Raw genomic sequence first — 20,268 nt, forward strand, 5'->3', positions numbered from 1 at the left:
TAGGCAGCCGAACATAATCCAAATGACCTAACAAGAACCGTAATAACCCAACCTAAACGACCCGATTAACAAGTCTACTAGTATCAAATATACATTGGTAAAATAAATAATTACATACACATACACACACACACACACATAAAGGGGAGTGATTTCCCGAACTTTTAGAGAGCCATGTAAGATTTAATTTTCTTAGCGCGCCATGCAGGATTATAAATATTACTTGTAGCTAATCAAATAAGAGATTATTAATTTCTTTTTGAATTAAATAACTAAAATGTCACGTAAGCAAAATTGACAAATGAGATTTGTAAGTTAAAATTAATTAAATATAAAATATTATCTTTTGATATTAGAAATTTTATCTAAATATATAACAACTTTCAGCACATAAATACAAAAAAAAATGTGTTTTAAAATTTTTATATAACTCGTGTACCATACGGGATTCATCTAGCTAAAAAATATGATTGAGGAAAAAGAAGTGAGTATACGGATAGGTTGTAGACTTATAGTGGTACTATGGCCTATGGGAAGGAGGTGTAAACCAAAACTTTAAAAATAAAACAATGCAAACAGACAACATTGTTGTACAATATGTGCAAGAAAATAGTTTATAACAGACCAAAAAGGAAAATGTAGAATGGATAAAGACGAAAGGAGTAACAAGTGCAACTAAATTAAAATCTATAAACAACTAAGATATACTAAAATGATTAAATTCTTTTTAAAAAATACTAATAAAAGGCATACCACTTGATGAGTTAGTCGAATCAATACATCATTAGTTACATCATCTAAGTCATTAAATGATTAATAAGAGTTTTAAATAGGTATTATGACTTAGTTAAGGCTCCTTCTGTATAGCATTTACACCGGCTTGTTAAATGGAATTATTACTTATCATTCTCCACTAACCAATAATGCTTAATGTAAATCCATTTCCTTTAAAGTGGTTGGTTTTCAATTCTTTTCTTAATCTAACCTTAAATTATACTCGTACTTGGTACAAGTATTTTGGACTGGACTATTATAGATTTATAGTTTACTTGTCATGGAGATAGGAAGGCATTTGCACATTTCAACCGCCTAACTCACCTCCCTTTATTATTTATATACTAGCAATTTATGCACGCAATGTCTATTTGATACTCCATCCGTGTTTAAATTAAATAAGTAAAACGTTTTCTTTAATTTGTGCAAGCATGCCAATGTAACACTTTGACTGATAATATCATTAATTATCAACAAGTAAAATTATAACAATCGATGAATATTAATAAACTATTTATTGAGACGATTCCAACAAGTACTCACAAGACTATAGACCAAGACAGCCATCATCTAGGATGGGTTTGCCCTGGAAAAGCAAACCTCTAATGGACTCAGGGACACAAGCCACCTTCTAAGAAGGGTACCTGGCCTAAGCCTAGGACCAGACAACACAGCAAAACCAAACAGCTAGAGAATAAGAGAGTTCCTATCACTAGCAGAACATCTACAAGCAATATTAAATATGATATCATTTACAGCACAAGCTACAGGTTTACAGCTGCCATTAAACATGGTGTTGTTTCTCTGACTCCAAACACAGTGCTCTCTGCAAAAGCCATCAAAAGCAGCTTAGCTTTCTTGTTGTTTTTCCTACTGTGCAGCTTCATCCAAGTCACTTCATCTGAAACCCCAGAAACAGACATGTTACAATTAAGCTTGGTGAGCACAGCCTGCAATCCTCTTAGAATATGCACAAGAGAAAAACAAATGATGAACAATTTCAGGTTCCTGTAAACACAACAAAGAGACATGATCACAATTAAAATTCCAGGATCGCAGCCTGTCTTTTGTCGAAAGCATGTTCCAAAGAGCAAGCCACAATATAAAAACACATTTTGGAGATGCATCTATCATTATTGCAGATCGGTTTTCTCCAATCCACTTTTGGGCTTTGAGGTCTGAGTAGCTTGTAAATCTTGCTTATTTTCATAGAATGCCCATGAGTAACAGAGCCCCAACCTCCCAAATTATCAATCGCATCCCTGCACTGCAAGATTTTCCTTAAAACCCAGGAGCACTTCTTAGGAATAGGAAAATCCCAGCATTGTCTGTGCTTGAAATAGTATTCATGCACCCATTTCACCCAGAGACTATCAGCTTTATGAGCCAAGTCCCACAAGACTATGTTTATTCTTATGTATAAGTCACAAACATTTGTAAAAGTGAATTAGATGAATAATACAAAAAGTCAAAACGTTTCATTTATTTAAACACAGAGGGAATATTAATTAAAATGTATGTAATCCCCATTAAAAAAATCCATATACTTGTATAATATTGTAAATTGAATACTCAAGCTAGGTTAGTACCTCTTATAGGCTTCTATCACAAATGACTAGTTGAAAACTTTTGTAATTACTTTGGTCATACACTCTATAATTAAGTAACCCCGAGTATACTGACAAAATAATCCTTATCGAGTAACACTTAAATAACAAAGTAACTTTTACAACACTGACAACGCGTAATTTCTATATTACTAAATAAGTAACCATATATTACTAAATAATTAGCCCCTATAAATAACCCTAATAGAGTAACCTCGTAGGGATTGGTCGCGTGGTGTAAACAACCACATATAAAAGTTACTAATCCTATAATAATTTAATAATGAATATAGTGAATTGCTAATACATAATTTAAAATAATTTTATGCAGGGTGCTATATGGATGAAAATGATAGAATAATTATTGCATTAGTGATCGAGTTAACAATAACAAAAGATTAAGAAAAATTCAAATTGGGACTAAAATATTGATTAAAATGGGAATTTTAATTGATTGGCATATTTATTTAAATTTTTGCAAAAATATAGTTTTCTTAATCCCAACTTTGGGCCATTTACTTTTAATAATCCCAAGGTTCCCAACTATCGATTACTCATGAATAATTTCAACTTTGGGCGCGCTTTTTTCTAATAGGCCCTAATTGGTCAACAAAAGTCAACAACCTACTATACTAGGTACTTTGACACATGCTAACACGTGACTGATCCAAAAAATAAAAAAATATTATAAAACTAAATTCTAAAAAATGAAAAAAATAAATTAAAACAACCCCATCCCTACCCCACCACCAACGCCACCCTTCCTCAGCCCCTCACCCAAAACCACCCTCTCCCTCCCTCTACCAGAAACCGACCCCCTCCCCTAGCGTCACTAAGAACCCAACCCCAACCACCTAAAAGCCGCCAAAACCCACCTAAAAACCTAGGTTTGAATGTGGTGGTTTTTCGGCATTCGAAACACCTTGAAAACAAACCTAGGCTTGGGTGTGGTGGTTTCGAGGGAAGGGCGTGGGGCTGTGGTGTTTTCGACGAAGGGGGTAGGGTTGTGGTGGTTTTGAGGAAAGCGAGGGGTGAAAATGGTGGCTTTAAGGGATGGGGGTGGGATGCAGATGGATTCAAGGGAAGGGGGTAGGGCTGTAACCTGTAGGTGGTTTCCGGTAGGGGCTAGGAAGGGAGGGAGAGGGTGGGGCTGCGGTAAGATGGAAGTCGCTGGTTATTATTTGTTTTTTTTTATACCAATCAACATTTGACACATGACAAACTTTTTTGTTTAAAAATAAAATTTAACCTTTTAATTAGGTCACCGATCATTTTCCTTTTGAAAGAAAATGCCCCCTAAAGTTTGGATTATTTAAGAATAATCGATAATTGAGATTATTAAAAGTAAATAACCCAAAGTTGAGATTAATAAAATCAAATATTCCTAATTTTTCCTACAATCTCTATCACAATCCAATAATAATACATAATTCAAACTTTGAATATCTCGTTGGAAGTTTGATTCTCATTAATAACATCTTTATTGATTAAACGACATTTAAATTAGGTTAATAAAGTAGGGTCAAGTTTTCATTATCCTCATACACTCAACCCCTCCCAACTCTAGGGGGGTCGGGTCCTCGAACTTACAATCGTGAGACTTCATACCGACTAATATAATAGACTATAAATCAATAAAAACAAAAAACCAAAAAATCATAGTGCTTTTTAAATCATCATTATTAATTATTAATTATTAATTATTAATTATTAATTTTAATACTGTAAATTTAATAAAAAAAGAACCTTGCATGAAATCGTTACCCGATTGGTTACTCCATTATTGTCCCCACAAGTCTCATATAAGAACACCAAACCCAGTCTCTATCTTCTTCCATTTTCTCTCTCCTTCTTTTTTATGTCTCCTACCTTGAGACTAGATTTTCTTCATATTATGGGTCGAATTTCAACTTCCTTAATTTAACATCATTTATTTCTTCGATTTTTCTTCAACGGTACTCAACTCTTTACTTACTCTTCTTTACCTGCTTCCTTTTCTTTCATTATGAGAGTTTGGTATTTATTTTTTTGCTTAATTATTTGTGTTCTTCTTTTAGTGGGGTTTTGTACTGTTCATTTTAGTAAAGATTGAATCTTTAATGATTTTTTTTGCTTATTTCTTTATGATAGTTGTAATTAATGGGTAAATTTTTGTGTTTTGCTCATTTAATTAAGTGGGTATTATTTTTTTTTTGTTTTTTATGTTAATAAAGATGGAATCTTTGATGATTTTTTTTTGGTGGGCACTTTTCTTTTGTTAGTGGTGTTTTTCATGTTATGATGTTAGGTTATAGTTTTACATATTATGTCATATGATAAAATTTCATCTTTTTTTTTGAGGTTTAGCATAGATTAAGTTGATTTGTACTGTAGATTGTTTAAGATTTGCAGTAAACCCTCCCTCTTAATCTATTTTAATGATCAAATATGCTATGTATAGTTTTACCGGATCATTAATCGTATGGCTGATTTCTTATTTATGCTGCATTTTTTAGTTTGAATTTCATTTCATTTCTATTTTTTTTTGTTCAAGAGAAGATATATTGTCGTGGGGTGGGGGATTTTGAGCTATTGGTATGAAATAGACTTTTTTTTTTCCCACAAAAATCTGAATCTTTTTGGAAGGTTGGTGAGTGGAGCTTTTGATTGCTGTAGTCTTTTGCTTTTATCTGCTGTATACTTTAGGGTAGTGGATATCATATTCTTGGTTTTCAGGGTTTAATTCCAATTTGTCGATGAAATTCCTTGCAGGTGAATAGGGTGTCCACTGGAAAGAGCAATTTAAAGGGTATATAGGGATGCAGAAGAGTGGAACTAATCGTCAGATTTCGTCGATTGGGTCTATGCGTTGGTGGGTTTCTGCTGGATCACAAGATGAAATGAATTCATCAAATCTCAATCAAATCGATTGGATTGGTGAGCACCAAAAATCGGAGCACATAATGAATGAAGCACCTGAGAAAGAAAAACAAGGGGTCTTCCATTTTTCCTTTTCTGCTGGTAAATTTCTGGATTTCAACTTTTCTGAGCTTGATTCTCTTGTGTATGTGAGCCACCACCTCATTGGTATCAAAATTATATAATGTATATTTTATGTGGAAAGCTCAATTTGGCAAAAACTTTACGCTTGTTTTGTTGCCTGAAATATCTTATAATTGTATATGTCCAGTGTTGTTGGAGTTTCTGGTTTGGTGATTAGACTATTGCCAAATCTCAATGGAGGGCTTGTTTTTGCTGCTATTAGTGTTTTGTGTATGATTCAATCTGACTTTAAGCTCTTTCATTGGCTAAGTACAAAGAGTTGAATACAATTGTATGCTTTTTAACCCCTAAATTTAGCACATTTACAGTGTTGAGGCATTATGGTATAAACTACTTTTTGGAATCTTCTATTGTGAGATGAAGGAAAATGGTAATAAACATGGTTAAAGTATTCTAAACATTCTTTGTGATTTGCATAGAGTGTAAATGTGTAATTTTTCTCTTTGGGACTGGCATTGCTTATAATTTGAAGCAGTACTTCAATATTAATATCTTAGGGCAGGCGTATATATTAATCTAAGACCTCTTACTCTTTGTCCAATATCTTTTACTGCATGATTTGAGCGGCATGGTAAGAAGGAAGAAATTAAACTTTTGAAGGATAATTTTTTACTGTCTATTATCAATTTGGGAGTTCAAGTTGAAGGCACAACTTACAACAATTAGTTAGAATGCTTTTTTGTTTTTTGTTCAGTCATGCTTTAGTGAGATTAGTGAAAATCATGACCAATTCCAAAATTTTGATGTATGAAATAGGTTGACATAATAATAGGCTAGTGAACCCTAGTCCCTAGGTTAAGTCTGCTTCCAGGGTACATTTCATCCTGTCATGGATAGAAAAAAAATCCCAGGTGTAAAGACCTAGAGTTTGTTGTCCTTGGAGAATCGGGAGTGCACATACGCAGCTGTGTTCTATCTTGGAGAATAGGAAATTTACTCATTTGCTCTTGAGAGTATGAAACGTTTTGGAAGATGGTAAAAGTTGGACTTAGTGCACATTTATGACTTTTGCTTTGCTATTGACCTTGACCCTTTTTGTTATGTTTTGGATTGGTAGAGGCTTGAGGAAGTAGATGATGATTTCTTGTAATATCAATTATTGTTTGATCCATTACCTGGGATTCTGTAACACCATTGTTTTACTTTATGAACTGTCATTTTTGAGAGGGAAAATATTTTGAAGGCTTGTGTCAAAGTCTTGCTTGATTTTATTGCACATCTTAATTGTTGCAAGTCTTGTAACTCTATCTTCATCGATCCTACGGTTCATGTAATCAGTTTTCCAACAGCATAACCACCAAGTCCATGTCCACCAACTCCATTTGCCACCTGATAAACTAATGATGAAAATAGAGTAATTTAATAAAATTTAAGGTTACCCTGCATGCACTAGACAACCGCAATGGTTTATACTTTATAGATGTAAAGAAGCAGAGAGGTTATGCTATACTCCAAGGCAAGAAGCATACCTCACTGTGCTCCTATATTTGGCATCATGTTTCTTTCTTTAACCTTTGTAATGCCTGCTTTGTCCATGTTGAATGCTTTTGAAATTTTTAGTGCTATGTATTGTTTGGATCATTAATTGATGAAATTCTTGTGTTCAGAGGACAACAAGAACTCTTTGAAAGAAAACAATGGCCGTGATCATCAAATGAACAGTTTCCAGCAGTTCCCTCTTCCCCAACAGAAGAATTATGTTGAGCTTGGGCTTGGTCAGCCAATGGTAAGTCTTTCTATTGATGAACTTAGCTATATAAAGCTGCTTCCTTTTCCTAGTAAACTAATCTTGTTCAAATAAACTCTTCAGGTCTATGCAAATCATCCTCTTGATCAATGCCATGGATTATATGCAGTTTATGGGACTCAGCCTGCGGTTTGTTGCTTTTCCAAATTAATTTTGTTTGTTTGTTGGGTTTTTTTTTCCCTTTTTTTTTTAAAAAAATAATTTTTTATCTGTTAACTATTTCACTGTTTTTCTGTAACTGTCATGTTTTAGGATAGTATATGTAATATTAATAAAAAAAAAAAAAACCCTATCTCAGGCAGTTTTATGGGTATTTACTGTGATTGTGCATGTAATAAGTATGAATTATGCTTAACAGGAGGCTGTCTTTTTGCTATTATTACAAAACAATCATTTTTTGTTGGTGGTGTACTAGTCTATGCTATGATACACTATAACTTGATATTTTTTATCATACACATTTTCCGCAATTAAAGGGTGAACCAAGCTAGCTAATTCTTGTTTGGTGGTCTGCCATTTTGCACCTAATGTTCACTGGTCTATTATGTTTGGAAAATTTACTGTTTGCATATGGAATACAAGGTTTCATGACAAGAACTGTCCTTTTTGTACTTTAGGGGCGAGCTATGCTTCCATTTAGTTTGGCAACTGAAGATGGGCCTATTTATGTAAACCCTAAACAGTATCATGGGATTATGCGCCGCCGAAAAATGAGAGCAAAGGAAGGGTTGAAAAACCGGTCAACTAAGGATAAGGTACCACTCTGAAATTTGGTAATGCTTTTGTGAAACTGTTAGCCTCTAATTATTTTTTCTTTACTAAAAGTCAGTTTAGTTGATTGTTTAATTCTATCTCAGTAGTAGCATGTTGGAAACCTTTCATCCTCACATATATTCAAACTGATATATGCTGTCAATTGATTGGTGAAACAACTCTGCACATTGCACCAATTTGTGTGTCAAAATGAAGTTACTACTACTTATTTACTTGCATCACTAATAAATGAGTTTTTGACTCAGTTAAATTGAAGTCTAAGGCAATTTTGTGATGAGTTCCCTAAACATATTACATGTTTATTCTACTTTTCTACTCTTGTCAGTTTTAAGTAATGTTCTCTGATATTGTATCTGAATGATTACTTGGAAAGGTTTTTGTTATCTGTCTATTTTAAAAATATTATAGTGTTAAACATCTAACCATGTACTTTGATTTGCAAATTAAGAGAATGTAGTGTAATTCCTAGTTAACAGATTGCCTTTCTTGCTTCTCCCTTCTCTATTTTCCGCCATAGATGACAGTCTCATGAATTTAGTTTCCAGATTTAGTTTGATAAATTACTCCGTACTTGAAATGATTTTTGTATCTGTATTTTCTATTTTGCTTAGAGGAACATTTAATTGCTTGTTTACTTCACTTATCTGTTTGTGTTGTAATCACAGCCATATGTTCATGAATCAAGGCATCGCCATGCTTGCCGTCGAGCAAGGGGTGCTGGTGGACGCTTCCTCAACACCAAGAATCTTGAGAATGAGAAGAATAAACAGGAAACAAAGAAGACATCTGATCAACTGACCTTTCTTTCTTCGCATTCATCAGGCTCCGAAGTTCTTCAGTCTGAAGGTGGAAACTTGAACTCAAAGGAAGTTTCTGATTGCAAAAGTCCAAACCTCTCTGGCTCTGAAGTGACTAGCATGTATTACAGCAAAGATTTCGATTGCTTTGGAATCAATCCTGGCCGTCCTTTTGCTTTCCACCCTTTACATAATATGGAAGGAAATCGGCAGGGCAGTAACTGGGTTACAGCAGTGGATGGCTGCTGCAACCTTTTTAAAGTATAAGAGAGGAAAGGGACATAAAAAAGGATGTTTGCTTTAATCGTGGAAAAGTTTCTGGATTAGCGCTCATCCTGTCCCTTTAGCCGCTACAGAGGAGTTTTGGTATGTAAGAAGCTCCTCTAAGTGGTCATTTTCTCTCTTTCTCTCTTCCATTTGGTTGTGTTATCGAATGGCAAGTCATCCTTTGGCTATGAGGTTTTCATTGTTGCTCGGTTCAAACTCTAAAGCTGCATGGCTTAAGAGCGGTTGCAGTGACAAGAGGCCTCTCTGTATCATATTAAAAAAAAATTATAAACCTTAGGGGTTTATTTACTTCAGTTTGTGATATTGCTTTGTAAAAGTCTTAAAATCATGACACTGGGTTTGCTTTCTTTGCTAAACTTCGAAAGTCTACTCATGCTGTTAGTGTGGCTGGATTGTTATGTGTATATGCTACTTTAAATTTGTAATATAACTCTGCACTTTTTTTCCCCTCTCAAATAAGTTCTCTCCAATACATCTGAAGTTACCACTTTGATTGGAAGTGGCTCGTGTTATGTCTCGATTGCTACAGGTCACAAGACCAACCACCCTTTGGAGGTTTTTGATGCAGGAGCAAGAAGTTCTCAAAATTAATTCGTGTTAAATAACTCTAAATGATCTACTACGTATTTGGATGTTTCAGGTATGATTTGAACGATGGTAGCCCTGTTATTCTGAGCAGGTATACAATTCTACTAAAGACTTCAAATTGTTACTCCCTCCAATTTTTGTCGTTTTTAATTAACTTTTTTTACACAGTTTTCAGTATATGTGTTTAATCTTTAATATTTCAATGTAGATGTCAATAAAAAGTTAAGAAAAACTTATCTTGAAATACACTGTACTGCTGCTCATAATATAATATAAAAATTAAAGGAAAACTTTTGTATACACCCGGTTTACAGTAATTTCCTGTACATCGAGTACACTTTTGTCAGATTTAGTGTCACTTTTGTCAGATTTAGTGTCACTTTTGTCAAATTAATTAACAAAACATAAATAACTCTTACATATGTCACGGTAACTTTTGTGCATTCTAGTGTAACTTTTGTACATTTTATTGTCACTTTATAACGGATGTTCAGTAATTTATTGAACATCCGTTTTATTTAAAAGTTAGTGAAAATTAAAAAGGTTTCCCATCATTGAAGAGTTTAAAAGTTGGTTTTTTAGTTACTCTTATTAAAAGTAAATCTGGTAGTGGGTTTTGCGTGTAATAGCAAAAGTTAGAATAATGTTGTTAGATTAGGTTTTCAATTTTTCATACCTTTAAAGGTTGTACTTGTAAAGTGTGCTATTCTTACTTAAATGCTGCCTTTTTGAAAAGAGAATCTCCCTCTTATTTCTGTGTATATCATTGTTTCCTTGGGAGATAAGGGTGATGAACCTATTTCTTTTGAAGCTATTATGGGGCCAAATTTGATAAGTTGCTACAAGCTTATGAATTCAGAAAATGGAATTTGTGCTGATAAGTGGATACAACTTGTATTTTATATATGAAAAAACAAGTTTACACTTTGGTTTATAAAGAGTAGAGGAAGGTAAGAGAATCAGTAATGTTGAGTGAAAGTAGATACTTCACTATTTCCATCAAGCATATTTTAGTTATAAATGATATTCCCTCCCTTTTAAAATAACTAACACGTTGTTTTCAATATCTATATACTACCTCCGGTCCAAGTTAGTTGCAACTTTGGAATATTTTATATCTCACAAATAATACCCCAAAGTTGCAACTAACTTGGACCGGAGGTAGAAATAACTTTGACTATAATTTTTTTACTGACATAATTAAAACATATTTTTATCAAAACTAGGGCAGCTATCGCGCACGGTGCACATGCCATAGCTAGCCACTTCCAAAACTCTTTCGGTCTGGTTTTACATTGCATATTTAGTTGTTGGTAACATTAACGAGAGAAAATATGTAAACAACTATAATGATTATAAATTTTTTGATGCAATATAATGAATATAAATGTCCATGCACTATTCTTAAGAATTATTTTGAAAAAGGTAATTATTATTAATGAGGGTATATAAGTAAATAAACACTTTAGAAAGTGTAATTATTCAAACGCTATTCATTAATATAAATTTGTACATATTAACGAGGGTTTATATGTAAATACACATATAGAAGGCTATAATTTGCAGCACACTCTTCATAAGAGTATTCTTATAATTTTTATAAGGTAGGGAAAAATGATATTAAATAATTAATAATATAAAGTTTCATAAAGCAACTTTTTTTTTATTTATAATTTTGATTAATATCTAAAAATATAAACATAAGGTCAAACTAGTGCATTGACATATGTGCAAAGTTTGAATGTGTCATTTATTTTGGGACAAAGAGAGTACATGATTAATTGGGTTCTAAGAAAATAGTCATATTTAGAGTAGTAAAATAATCTAATAATGAATAAAAGTCCATTGACAAAAGTTGAGCAACATCATATAATTTCATATGTAATATTGATATATGGAGATGGATAATTGCTTGTTTATTATTATTATTATTTTTTTTGGGAACTTCTCTTTGTTAACACCCAACTTTATATTTTTAAGTAACCTAGCATGATTATAATAACTTATTTAGCCCTAACATTTTTTTTTAAGGGAAAAGGGAAATACATTACTTCTTAATCATCCACCACAAATTTGGAAATGCTGCTATTGCAGCTACAACAAAACCAGCAAAATAAAAGCTTAACAAAACCAACAAACATAGTTCCAAAGAAAACTGCATAAAGGTTAGGAAAATTGCAAATCCGACTAAGGTAACCAATTACAATCAACAGAAGCCATAGTTGTTGCCACTGCTGTTCTGAAGATCTCTTTCGTATGCTGTTCTTGCACATGCTGGTATATCTTCATGAGTCATAATATGTCCATCCAATTGAATAGCCAATCTTGCCAAGTGATGAGCAACCTCATTAGCCTCTCTAGGGATATAGTTGAACTCAAACTTGCACGCCCCCTTGAGAAGTTCTCCTATGTTCTTGAGAATTGCAGCCAGTTCATGAGTACCACTCTTTCGAAGATCCTCCAAAATACTCTTAAGTGATGAGGCATCAGTTTCTACCATCACCTTCTTGTATCTTGCATTGATTGCAATGAGCATCCCACCCTTGATTGCCAATAGCTTGGCTTCCGAAGGTTTTCTGGCAGTAATTTTCCACGAGCAGCCACCAAGCCACCCGCCATCACTGGCACGAATTCTGCACTTGCTCCTGTTATCTCCTTGCTGTTCCACGCTCCATCAACATTCAGTTTGACAGAGCCACGCGCAGGTCTTCCCAATTAGCCTCGTCTCTTTCAATTGCAGCTTCATTTTCCCTGCCTGAAAAACATTTATAGTGGCGACCAAATTGACCCTATATCTGTTAAACAAGGTGACAAGATGCACCATAGCAAATCTAAAGACAGCCTGATTTCTAATCTTGCAAATGTGCCATAGTGCAACCGTAAAGATGGTTTTCCATTTAATGCTGAGGCTAAGATTGTATTGAACCCACTCAGTCCAATCAGGTGCTATAAAAGGAGTAGAAATTGAAATTTTTATCAAGTCTATTCCCCTCCAAAATTCTCGACCACATGACCTTAGAGTTAATACAATCACGAAAACGGTGGATATGTGACTCATTGTCAAGCTCACATTCAGTACAAATAGCATCAAAATTGGGGATGGTTCTTTGGAGAATAGTGGCAGTGGGAAGAATTTGATGGGAAGCATTCCACAAAAGCATTTTGTACTTGTGGAGAGCTCCTGTGTGCCAAAGTTTTTTCCAGTTTAATGGAGGAAAGGAAGGGTGAGTGGTGAATTGGGAGCATAGTTTATAAGCACTTCTAATTGTAAACTGGCCATTAGTTTCAAGCCCCCAACAAATGGTATCTTTGGCAGCAGCAATTGAGGGAAGGGGGATAAGCTCGATTAACCTGCAAATGTGACTTGGAATAACATGACTTACTCTCCTTGAATCCCACCTCCCCTCTCTAATAATATCACTCACCCTCCAATGTGCCAATCTATCCGGAATAGGTGAATAAATGATCTTGTAAAGGGGATCATCTCCAACCCAATGATGGAACCAAAGGCAAATATCTTCTCCATTCCCCACCCTATATGAAATTTCCTTTAAAAGAAGATCCTTACCCTTAAGAATATCTTTCCAAAGAGGAGAATCGGTTGAGTTAGGAAAACAATTGAGGAAAGTGGAATTTTTAAAATAACGAGGTTTTAGGATCCTAACCCAAAGTTTATTAGGGTCATTAATTATCCTCCAACCCAAATTAGCCATAAAGGTAAGGTTCCAATTTCTCAATTTACGAATATCAAAACCCTCCATACTAAATGGAAGACAAATCTTTTCCCAACTAGTTCTAGCAAGGTAGTGAGAACGATCCACTTTATTCCAAAGAAACCGTCTACAACTTTTCTCTAAGTCATCAAGAATTGCACAAGGAATAAGAGTTGTTTGCATAGCATATAAAGGGTAAGAATTAAGCACCGATTTGATTAAGGTAGTTCTTCACGCCATATTTAAGAGCTTAGCATGCCAACATTTAATCCTATTCTTAGTTTTAACTAAGAGCTCATTGTAATCCGCTTTCCTTAGTTTATTAGGACTAATGTTCACACCCAAATACTTACCAAAGGAAGGAGCTCCTTTGATATTCGAAGCCTCAAGAATAGCAAGCTTTAAGGTAAGACACATTTTAGGGGGGAAAATAACTTTGGATTTAGTAGGACTAATGAAAAGATCGACTTATTCCCAAAATCCATAAGAGTATTTTTGATGGTGTTAACATTATCAATGGAAGCCTTTCCAAAGAGGAAAACGTCATCTGCATAAAAAAGATGTGAAATGCTAACATCATCACCTATTTTAATTGGTTTCCAAAGACCATGCCCTACTTTTTGTTCAATCATAATAGAAAGTCTTTCTAAACAAAGAACAAAAATGTAGGAGGAAAGAGGGTCACCTTGTCTTATTCCCCTTGAAGGCGAAAAACTCTCCGTAGTTTCTCCATTCTAAAGGTTAGAGATTGACAGAGTAGTAATGCAATTCAAGATGAGCTTAACAAGATTATCCGGAAAATTTAAGCCTAAGAGAGTTTCTCTAATAAATCCCCATTCTAAGCTATCGTAAGCTTTAAAAATGTCAATTTTAAAGGCCATAATTTTCTTTTTGCTAGACTTTTTAAAAAGATGCGCGACCTCTTTTATGACTAAGATATTCTCATCAATGGTTCTCCCTTCAATGAAACTGGATTGAATGGGATTAACAAGATCACCCAACAAAGGCTTGATTCTATTAGAGATGATTTTAGTAATTAATTTATATATAGAATTACATAAACCAATTGGTCTAAATTCACTCATAGAAGTCGGGCAAGACACTTTGGGGATTAAAGTAATGTAAGACTTATTAATCTCGGGGGGAATGGAACCCGATTCAAAGTAAGAGGTAATAAGATTGATGATTGATTGCCCCATGGTATCCCAATATTTTTGTAAAAAATATGGGTTGGATTCCGTCAGGTCTAGGTCTCTTCATTGAAGCCATAGCTCCAAGAGCAGCCTTAATCTCAAGTTCATCGACCTTATTACACAGCAAGGAGTAATAAGAATTGTTAACAATAGCATTGGGGATAAAGGAAATGTTTCTAGGTTGTGAGGACTTCTTAGAAGTTAAAATACTCCTAAAGTAATTCACGCACATATTTTTGAGCACGACATTATCATAAACCTAATCATCATTATCATCTTTTAAACACAAAATCTTACCCCTAGCATTCTTAACTTTAACCAAAATATGAAAATATTTAGTGTTCCTGTAACACCCCGACCCCAAACAAATTAGGGAGGGGCCTATTGTCACGAAATGCGCATCGAGGGCCAACAACTGCCCCCACAGACCAACACAAGTCCTTCAGGCGCATTTTGTCCTCACTCATGCGCACCCCGAGAAAACTTCCCAGGAGGTCACCCATCCCGAGACTACTCCCAGCCAAGCACGCTTAACTATGGAGTATTTTTAGCATATGAGCTTCCTAAAAGGAAGATGCATCTTGTTGATATGAGTAGTATATCAAACTCTTTTAAAGCAATCATGAGGGGTATTACATACACCCCCTAACGGCAACTGGGTAGCCAAAGTGTTACATCCAGTCTGGTTATGGCCCCAGAATTCTCCCCCGCTAGACGACTGACATAGGATCAATTATCCACGGTCAGCACGCAGTCGCAAGGTTGCTCTGATACCATTTGTAACACCCCAACCCCAAACAAATCAGGGAGGGGCCTATTGTCACGAAATGCGCATCGAGGGCCAACAACTGCCCCCACAGACCAACACAAGTCCTTGCGGCGCATTTTGTCATCACTCATGCGCACCCCGGGAAAACTTCCCAGGAGGTCACCCATCCCGAGACTACTCCCAGCCAAGCACGCTTAACTATGGAGTATTCTTAGCATATGAGCTTCCTAAAAGGAAGATGCATCTTGTTGATATGAGTAGTATATCAAACTCTTTTAAAGCAATCATGAGGAGTATTACAGTTCCAATCTCCATATTTACACTAATCTACACCTGCTTTTTGAGCCCACTTGATTCTTTCAATCTTGAGAAGGTGATTAAGCTGATTAAGCAAATCCCTTATAAGATTGATAAGAAATCTGGAATACCTAAGACACAACGATTTTTGAATGCCTTCAATCCTGAAGATAATTCTTTTTTTGTTATTTATATGCTCATTAAAAATTTTATTATTCCAAATTTTGACGTCATTGATGAAAAAAATTTTGCCCTAATGAACTCGTTATTCCCTTTCCCCCAGGAATGACAGAATTTTTTTTTAAAATCATGATTATAAGTCCAAGCCTCTTTGCATCTAAATGGAAAATTCCCGTGACAAATATTCACATTAGAATTAATTAAAATCGGACAATGATCCGAGTAAGTTCTAGGAAAGTGATACCTGAGTGTTAGGGAAAATCTCCAACCACTTAGCATTTGCCAAAGCTCTATCAAGTCGTTCTCTTATTAAGTCTAATCCATCCCTACCATTGTTCCACGTAAAATTAGGACCATTGAAGCTGAGATCGATGAGACCCGCAACATCCATATATTGAGTGAAATTTTGTCCCTGGTTGTTGGCGAAAGCACGACCGCCCATTTTTTCCGATTCATGAACTATTTTGTTCATGTCACCTGCCATCAACCAAGGGATATTTTGCGGTGGTATATCCCCCTTCAAGCTATCCCACAAATTCATTTATCCCTAGAAGAAGAAGCGGCGTGAACACCAGCAATGAGGATTTCATCGGAAGCAAGGGAAAAATTATTAGGGCATGAAATACATGAGGAGGATAAGTAACAAAGTCAATCATACAAGCTGGCTTTTTCCACATGACCCAAATCCCCCCTTTTAGACCATCCGCTTGTATTGCTTTAAAATCTTCAAAGCCCAATCTTTTATAACCATTGTTTGCACACTCATTAGTGGCTTTTGTTTCAAGTTAAATCAAAACCTCAAGTCTATGGTTATTAACAACCTCACGTGCGTGAGGAATAAAATCTCTACTTGCGGCACCTCTGATATTCCATAAAATTATCTTCATATCGACAAAGGGAATGTTGGAGGCAGGGAAAATTCCCAATCGCGCATCCCTTTCACTCATTAGTGGGAGTGCATCCACCCAATCCTTCCATATGTGCAGCTTCTCCAGCGCCCATGTGTCCTCCATCAAGAGTGGTGATGCAATCATGTTGATCTCCGGCAATAGAATTTCGGTTGGCACGTAGCTGAGATCCAAAGCTAATCCCACTACTTTCTTCTGCGGAACTAATGCGATCATAAGGTTTGTTGGTTCCATGAGATTTGAGAGAATGTTTGCGAATCGCAAATTGTGAGTTAGGGGGTTTTTTGGTGGTGGCTCGATAGGGAGGAAACCCGTCCCGTAATCCGGTTGGGCCGATGGTGGTGGGCTAATATCAACTTCAAACCCTCCTCCATTATATTGATTTTCTCCATTTGATAGGGTTGAGCTACTAGCACCGGCCAAAAGGTTGTGGTTGGGAGTGTTGGGAATAGGTGATGAATTGGATATTGCGGTAAGGCGTGGTAGTGAAAGAACCCGGTTAATACATTTATGTGTTTGTATAAGATATATTTTTAAGAATAATTTCCTTCTTGAAGTGAGCTTAAAGACCTAAGGAATTAAGAGTTTATATAAATGATGTTCAAGAGTAAAGAGTTACTAACCACGTCCCAAAGATGGCCTATGAAACAACCCTTATGTCTAGAAGCAGTTCCATTTCTTTAGCTCAAGTGATAGAACTTTTCAAGAGCTTTCCAACCGTATATCAAAATAATTTTTTTTTAATTTTTCTATGATTTTTAATATATTTTTAGTTGAAGCTATCAAAGATATGAAAAAGGCACATTTTTTCTCTTAATTGCTTTTTAAAATTGTATTAATTATTTATTTTAAGAAACTAATGGTGTCATGGAATTAACCCATATTACACTATATTATGTATTTTTCATTTATGGAACTTTAATTATTAAGAGTCTTAAATTCTTTAATCTTATTTTAAAGATGACTTTAGAAATAAGAATTTTTGAAAAACTCCAAATCTAAAAAATGTTTTGAAAAATCTTTAATTTTATTTTAAAGATGACTTTCGAGATAAATGATGTCTTAAGGACTTTATTTCATTTTAAGACGACTTCAGAAATAAAAGTTTTAACAAACTTTATTTTCTATTATAATTTTGTGAACCTTCTTATTTCAAACCTTTTTGTAAAACAAGAATGAATCATAACTTTGCTTGTTTGTCTTAATAATAATTAATGATAGTTAATATAAGGTTATAGCCTCATTTCCAAACATGAGGTTAAGATTAATTATTTAGTTGTATAAGGTTGTAACAATTATCCATCTCCATAAAAATAAGATTATATCCCATTATAATTACCCAATGAATTAATTGACAATCGGATATGATTAAATAATCTATTGTTCCCTTTTATTTGGAAGAAAGGCCTTGACATGTGTCGTGTTTTATTTGATCAATTCCATTAAGCCTAAACACATAACCCTTAAAACCTTACAAAAATTACCCTTGAATGTTTTTAAGCCCAAAGTGAGATTATACAGTGAACCCTTACATTTTCACTCCAAAAAATACCTTGACCCACTAAAAAGTCGTCAATAGGGACGCATTTGTTGAATTGTCTTGTTCAAAAGACATTTTTGGTAATCACTAATCGAGGTGATTTTCCTCAACCAAGGTAGTTCATTTTACTTTTGTGAGTGAATCCGTCAAAAATCACTAAAATCTCACTTACAAAAATAACATTTATGTCAACTACCCAAATTAAAAACCCAATGGAATTGGTTACTTGAAACGTGGCATCTATCCAAACTATGAAGGTTTTGATCCGTGAGTGAATTCAAAATCTCACTATGATCATTACGTAGTGTTACTTTGGTGCTCAAACCTACCTTATATTTTTTTTTTTTTTATGTGATTAATATGTCTTAAAACTTGATTTTTAACAAAGCAATAGTAAGAGTCTGTTCCTTAGAAAGGAAGGGAAGACGAGTTCCAGACCCTCGATTCTCTTAACCTAAATCTCGAACCATGTGCCTTATTTCTTTTTATGGAGTTAGCAGTTGATTTTTATTTAGTTTTATTTCTTAAAATTGACTGTTTTAAAATCCCTCCTTATTCGGATTAAAAAAAGGTGGCGACTCTAAGTTTTTAATTATAAGTCTTATCAGACACTTAATTGGAACCTTTATAGACTAATCTTTGTCCACTAAAAACCAAGTACCACAAGAAATTATACACAAATTCGATTGTAATTATTTTAACTTTAAAATTATGAGCATTCACCTTAAATCTAATCTTGATTCATTATAGAGACAATACTTATTGATCAATAACATGATAAAATTGGAATCACAAATGCAAAAAAGTTAGAAATCAACAAATTTACAACATTCACATGCATATTTACATATTTTTTTTTTTTAAAAAAATCAAAATTACCTCAAGATTCATGATCGCGACGTAGATGATGACGATGGAAAAAACTAAAGTGGTAACGAATTGGAGAGTATCTGAAGTAGGGGTGAACATGGTTTGGTTTGGTGCGGTTTGAGTCCAAACCAAACCAAACCACAAAATACGGTTTGGTAAATTTTTCAAACCAAACTAAACCATATTAGTATTGAAACCAAACCATAATAATATGGTTTGGTGCGGTTTGGTTTGCGGTTTATGAAGAGATGATATTATTTTTTCCAAAAATTGTCAAATAATACTTCATTAATTTATAATAAAGTTTAAATAAGTAGCCCGAACGGATTAAATTGTACTACAAAGTTACAATAAAAATATCAAGTGCTAACACATAATAAAAATAATATATAACAATAGAAGATATTCATGAGTACTACATTATAGTCATTAATCATAGAGTATTGACGGTATAGTATTTATCTATTTTTCATGGTTTTTTATTTATTCTTTAATTTTTTTTTGTATATAATATAAAAAAATTATTTGAAAATTATATAAATATTAAAATACGGTTTATTGGTTTACGGTTTGGTTTGGTTTATAACTTTTGCAAAACCAAACCAAACCATAAACCATATTTACAAAAAAAATTGAGACCAAACCGTAATTTTATTAACCGTAAACCAAACCGAACCGCTAAAATACGGTTTAATCTGGTTTGGTTATGGTCCAGAGCCTAATCCGAAGTAGGACAAAGAAGTTTAAAGATTGAAGGGAATTGAAATAAACTTATAAGGATCTTTTCAAAAAAAAAAAAAAGAGAAAATTAATAGAGCTAAGACAGAAGAAGAGAGAAAAAAAAAAAAAAGAAGAGATATAGAGTTAAAATATAAGGAAGAAAAAAAAATACTTGTGTTTATTTTTTATGTACTATATGTTCATATTTAAAGCTGTTGCAGCTAGCTTAACTATACTAGTGTGTAGCTAAGAATTTGCAGTGTTTTTTAGTTTTATGGCTTTTTTTTTTTTTTTTTTCTTAAGTTGGTTGTGTGTCATTGGGCTTCTGAGTTGAATTGTTACACCTATCTAATCGACGGAAAACCCCTTTCAAAACCCATTTGTCGTAACACGTGGAGTCTCTTGGACCTCTACATGAACAAATGATGGGACGAAAAGAGGACACAGCCCATACCAAAGAG

General features: G+C 34.2%; 1 protein-coding gene across 1 annotated transcript; it reads left to right on the top strand.

The window, feature by feature from the left end:
• Positions 1-4,137: 4,137 nt before the first annotated feature.
• On the top strand, positions 4,138-9,385 carry LOC145605388 (nuclear transcription factor Y subunit A-2-like). Its single transcript, XM_081661430.1, has 6 exons — positions 4,138-4,336; positions 5,133-5,381; positions 7,031-7,149; positions 7,234-7,299; positions 7,788-7,925; positions 8,610-9,385. Exons 2-6 carry the CDS (start codon positions 5,180-5,182, stop codon positions 9,006-9,008), a joined length of 924 nt encoding a protein of 307 aa, XP_081517556.1. The 5' UTR covers positions 4,138-4,336; positions 5,133-5,179; the 3' UTR covers positions 9,009-9,385.
• Positions 9,386-20,268: the final 10,883 nt, after the last annotated feature.

This window comes from Chenopodium album, chromosome 22 (assembly GCF_948465745.1).
Source record: "Chenopodium album chromosome 22, dcCheAlbu1.1, whole genome shotgun sequence".
Taxonomy (NCBI): Eukaryota; Viridiplantae; Streptophyta; class Magnoliopsida; order Caryophyllales; family Amaranthaceae; genus Chenopodium; species Chenopodium album.

Coding starts and splice junctions, on each gene's coding strand:
- LOC145605388 (XM_081661430.1), top strand. CDS start 5,180: ATGCAGAAGAGTGGAACTAATCGTCAGATTTCGTCGATTGGGTCTATG. Junction 7,300..7,787: donor TTTATGGGACTCAGCCTGCG/GTTTGTTGCTTT, acceptor TTTGTACTTTAG/GGGCGAGCTATGCTTCCATT. Junction 7,926..8,609: donor ACCGGTCAACTAAGGATAAG/GTACCACTCTGA, acceptor TTGTAATCACAG/CCATATGTTCATGAATCAAG.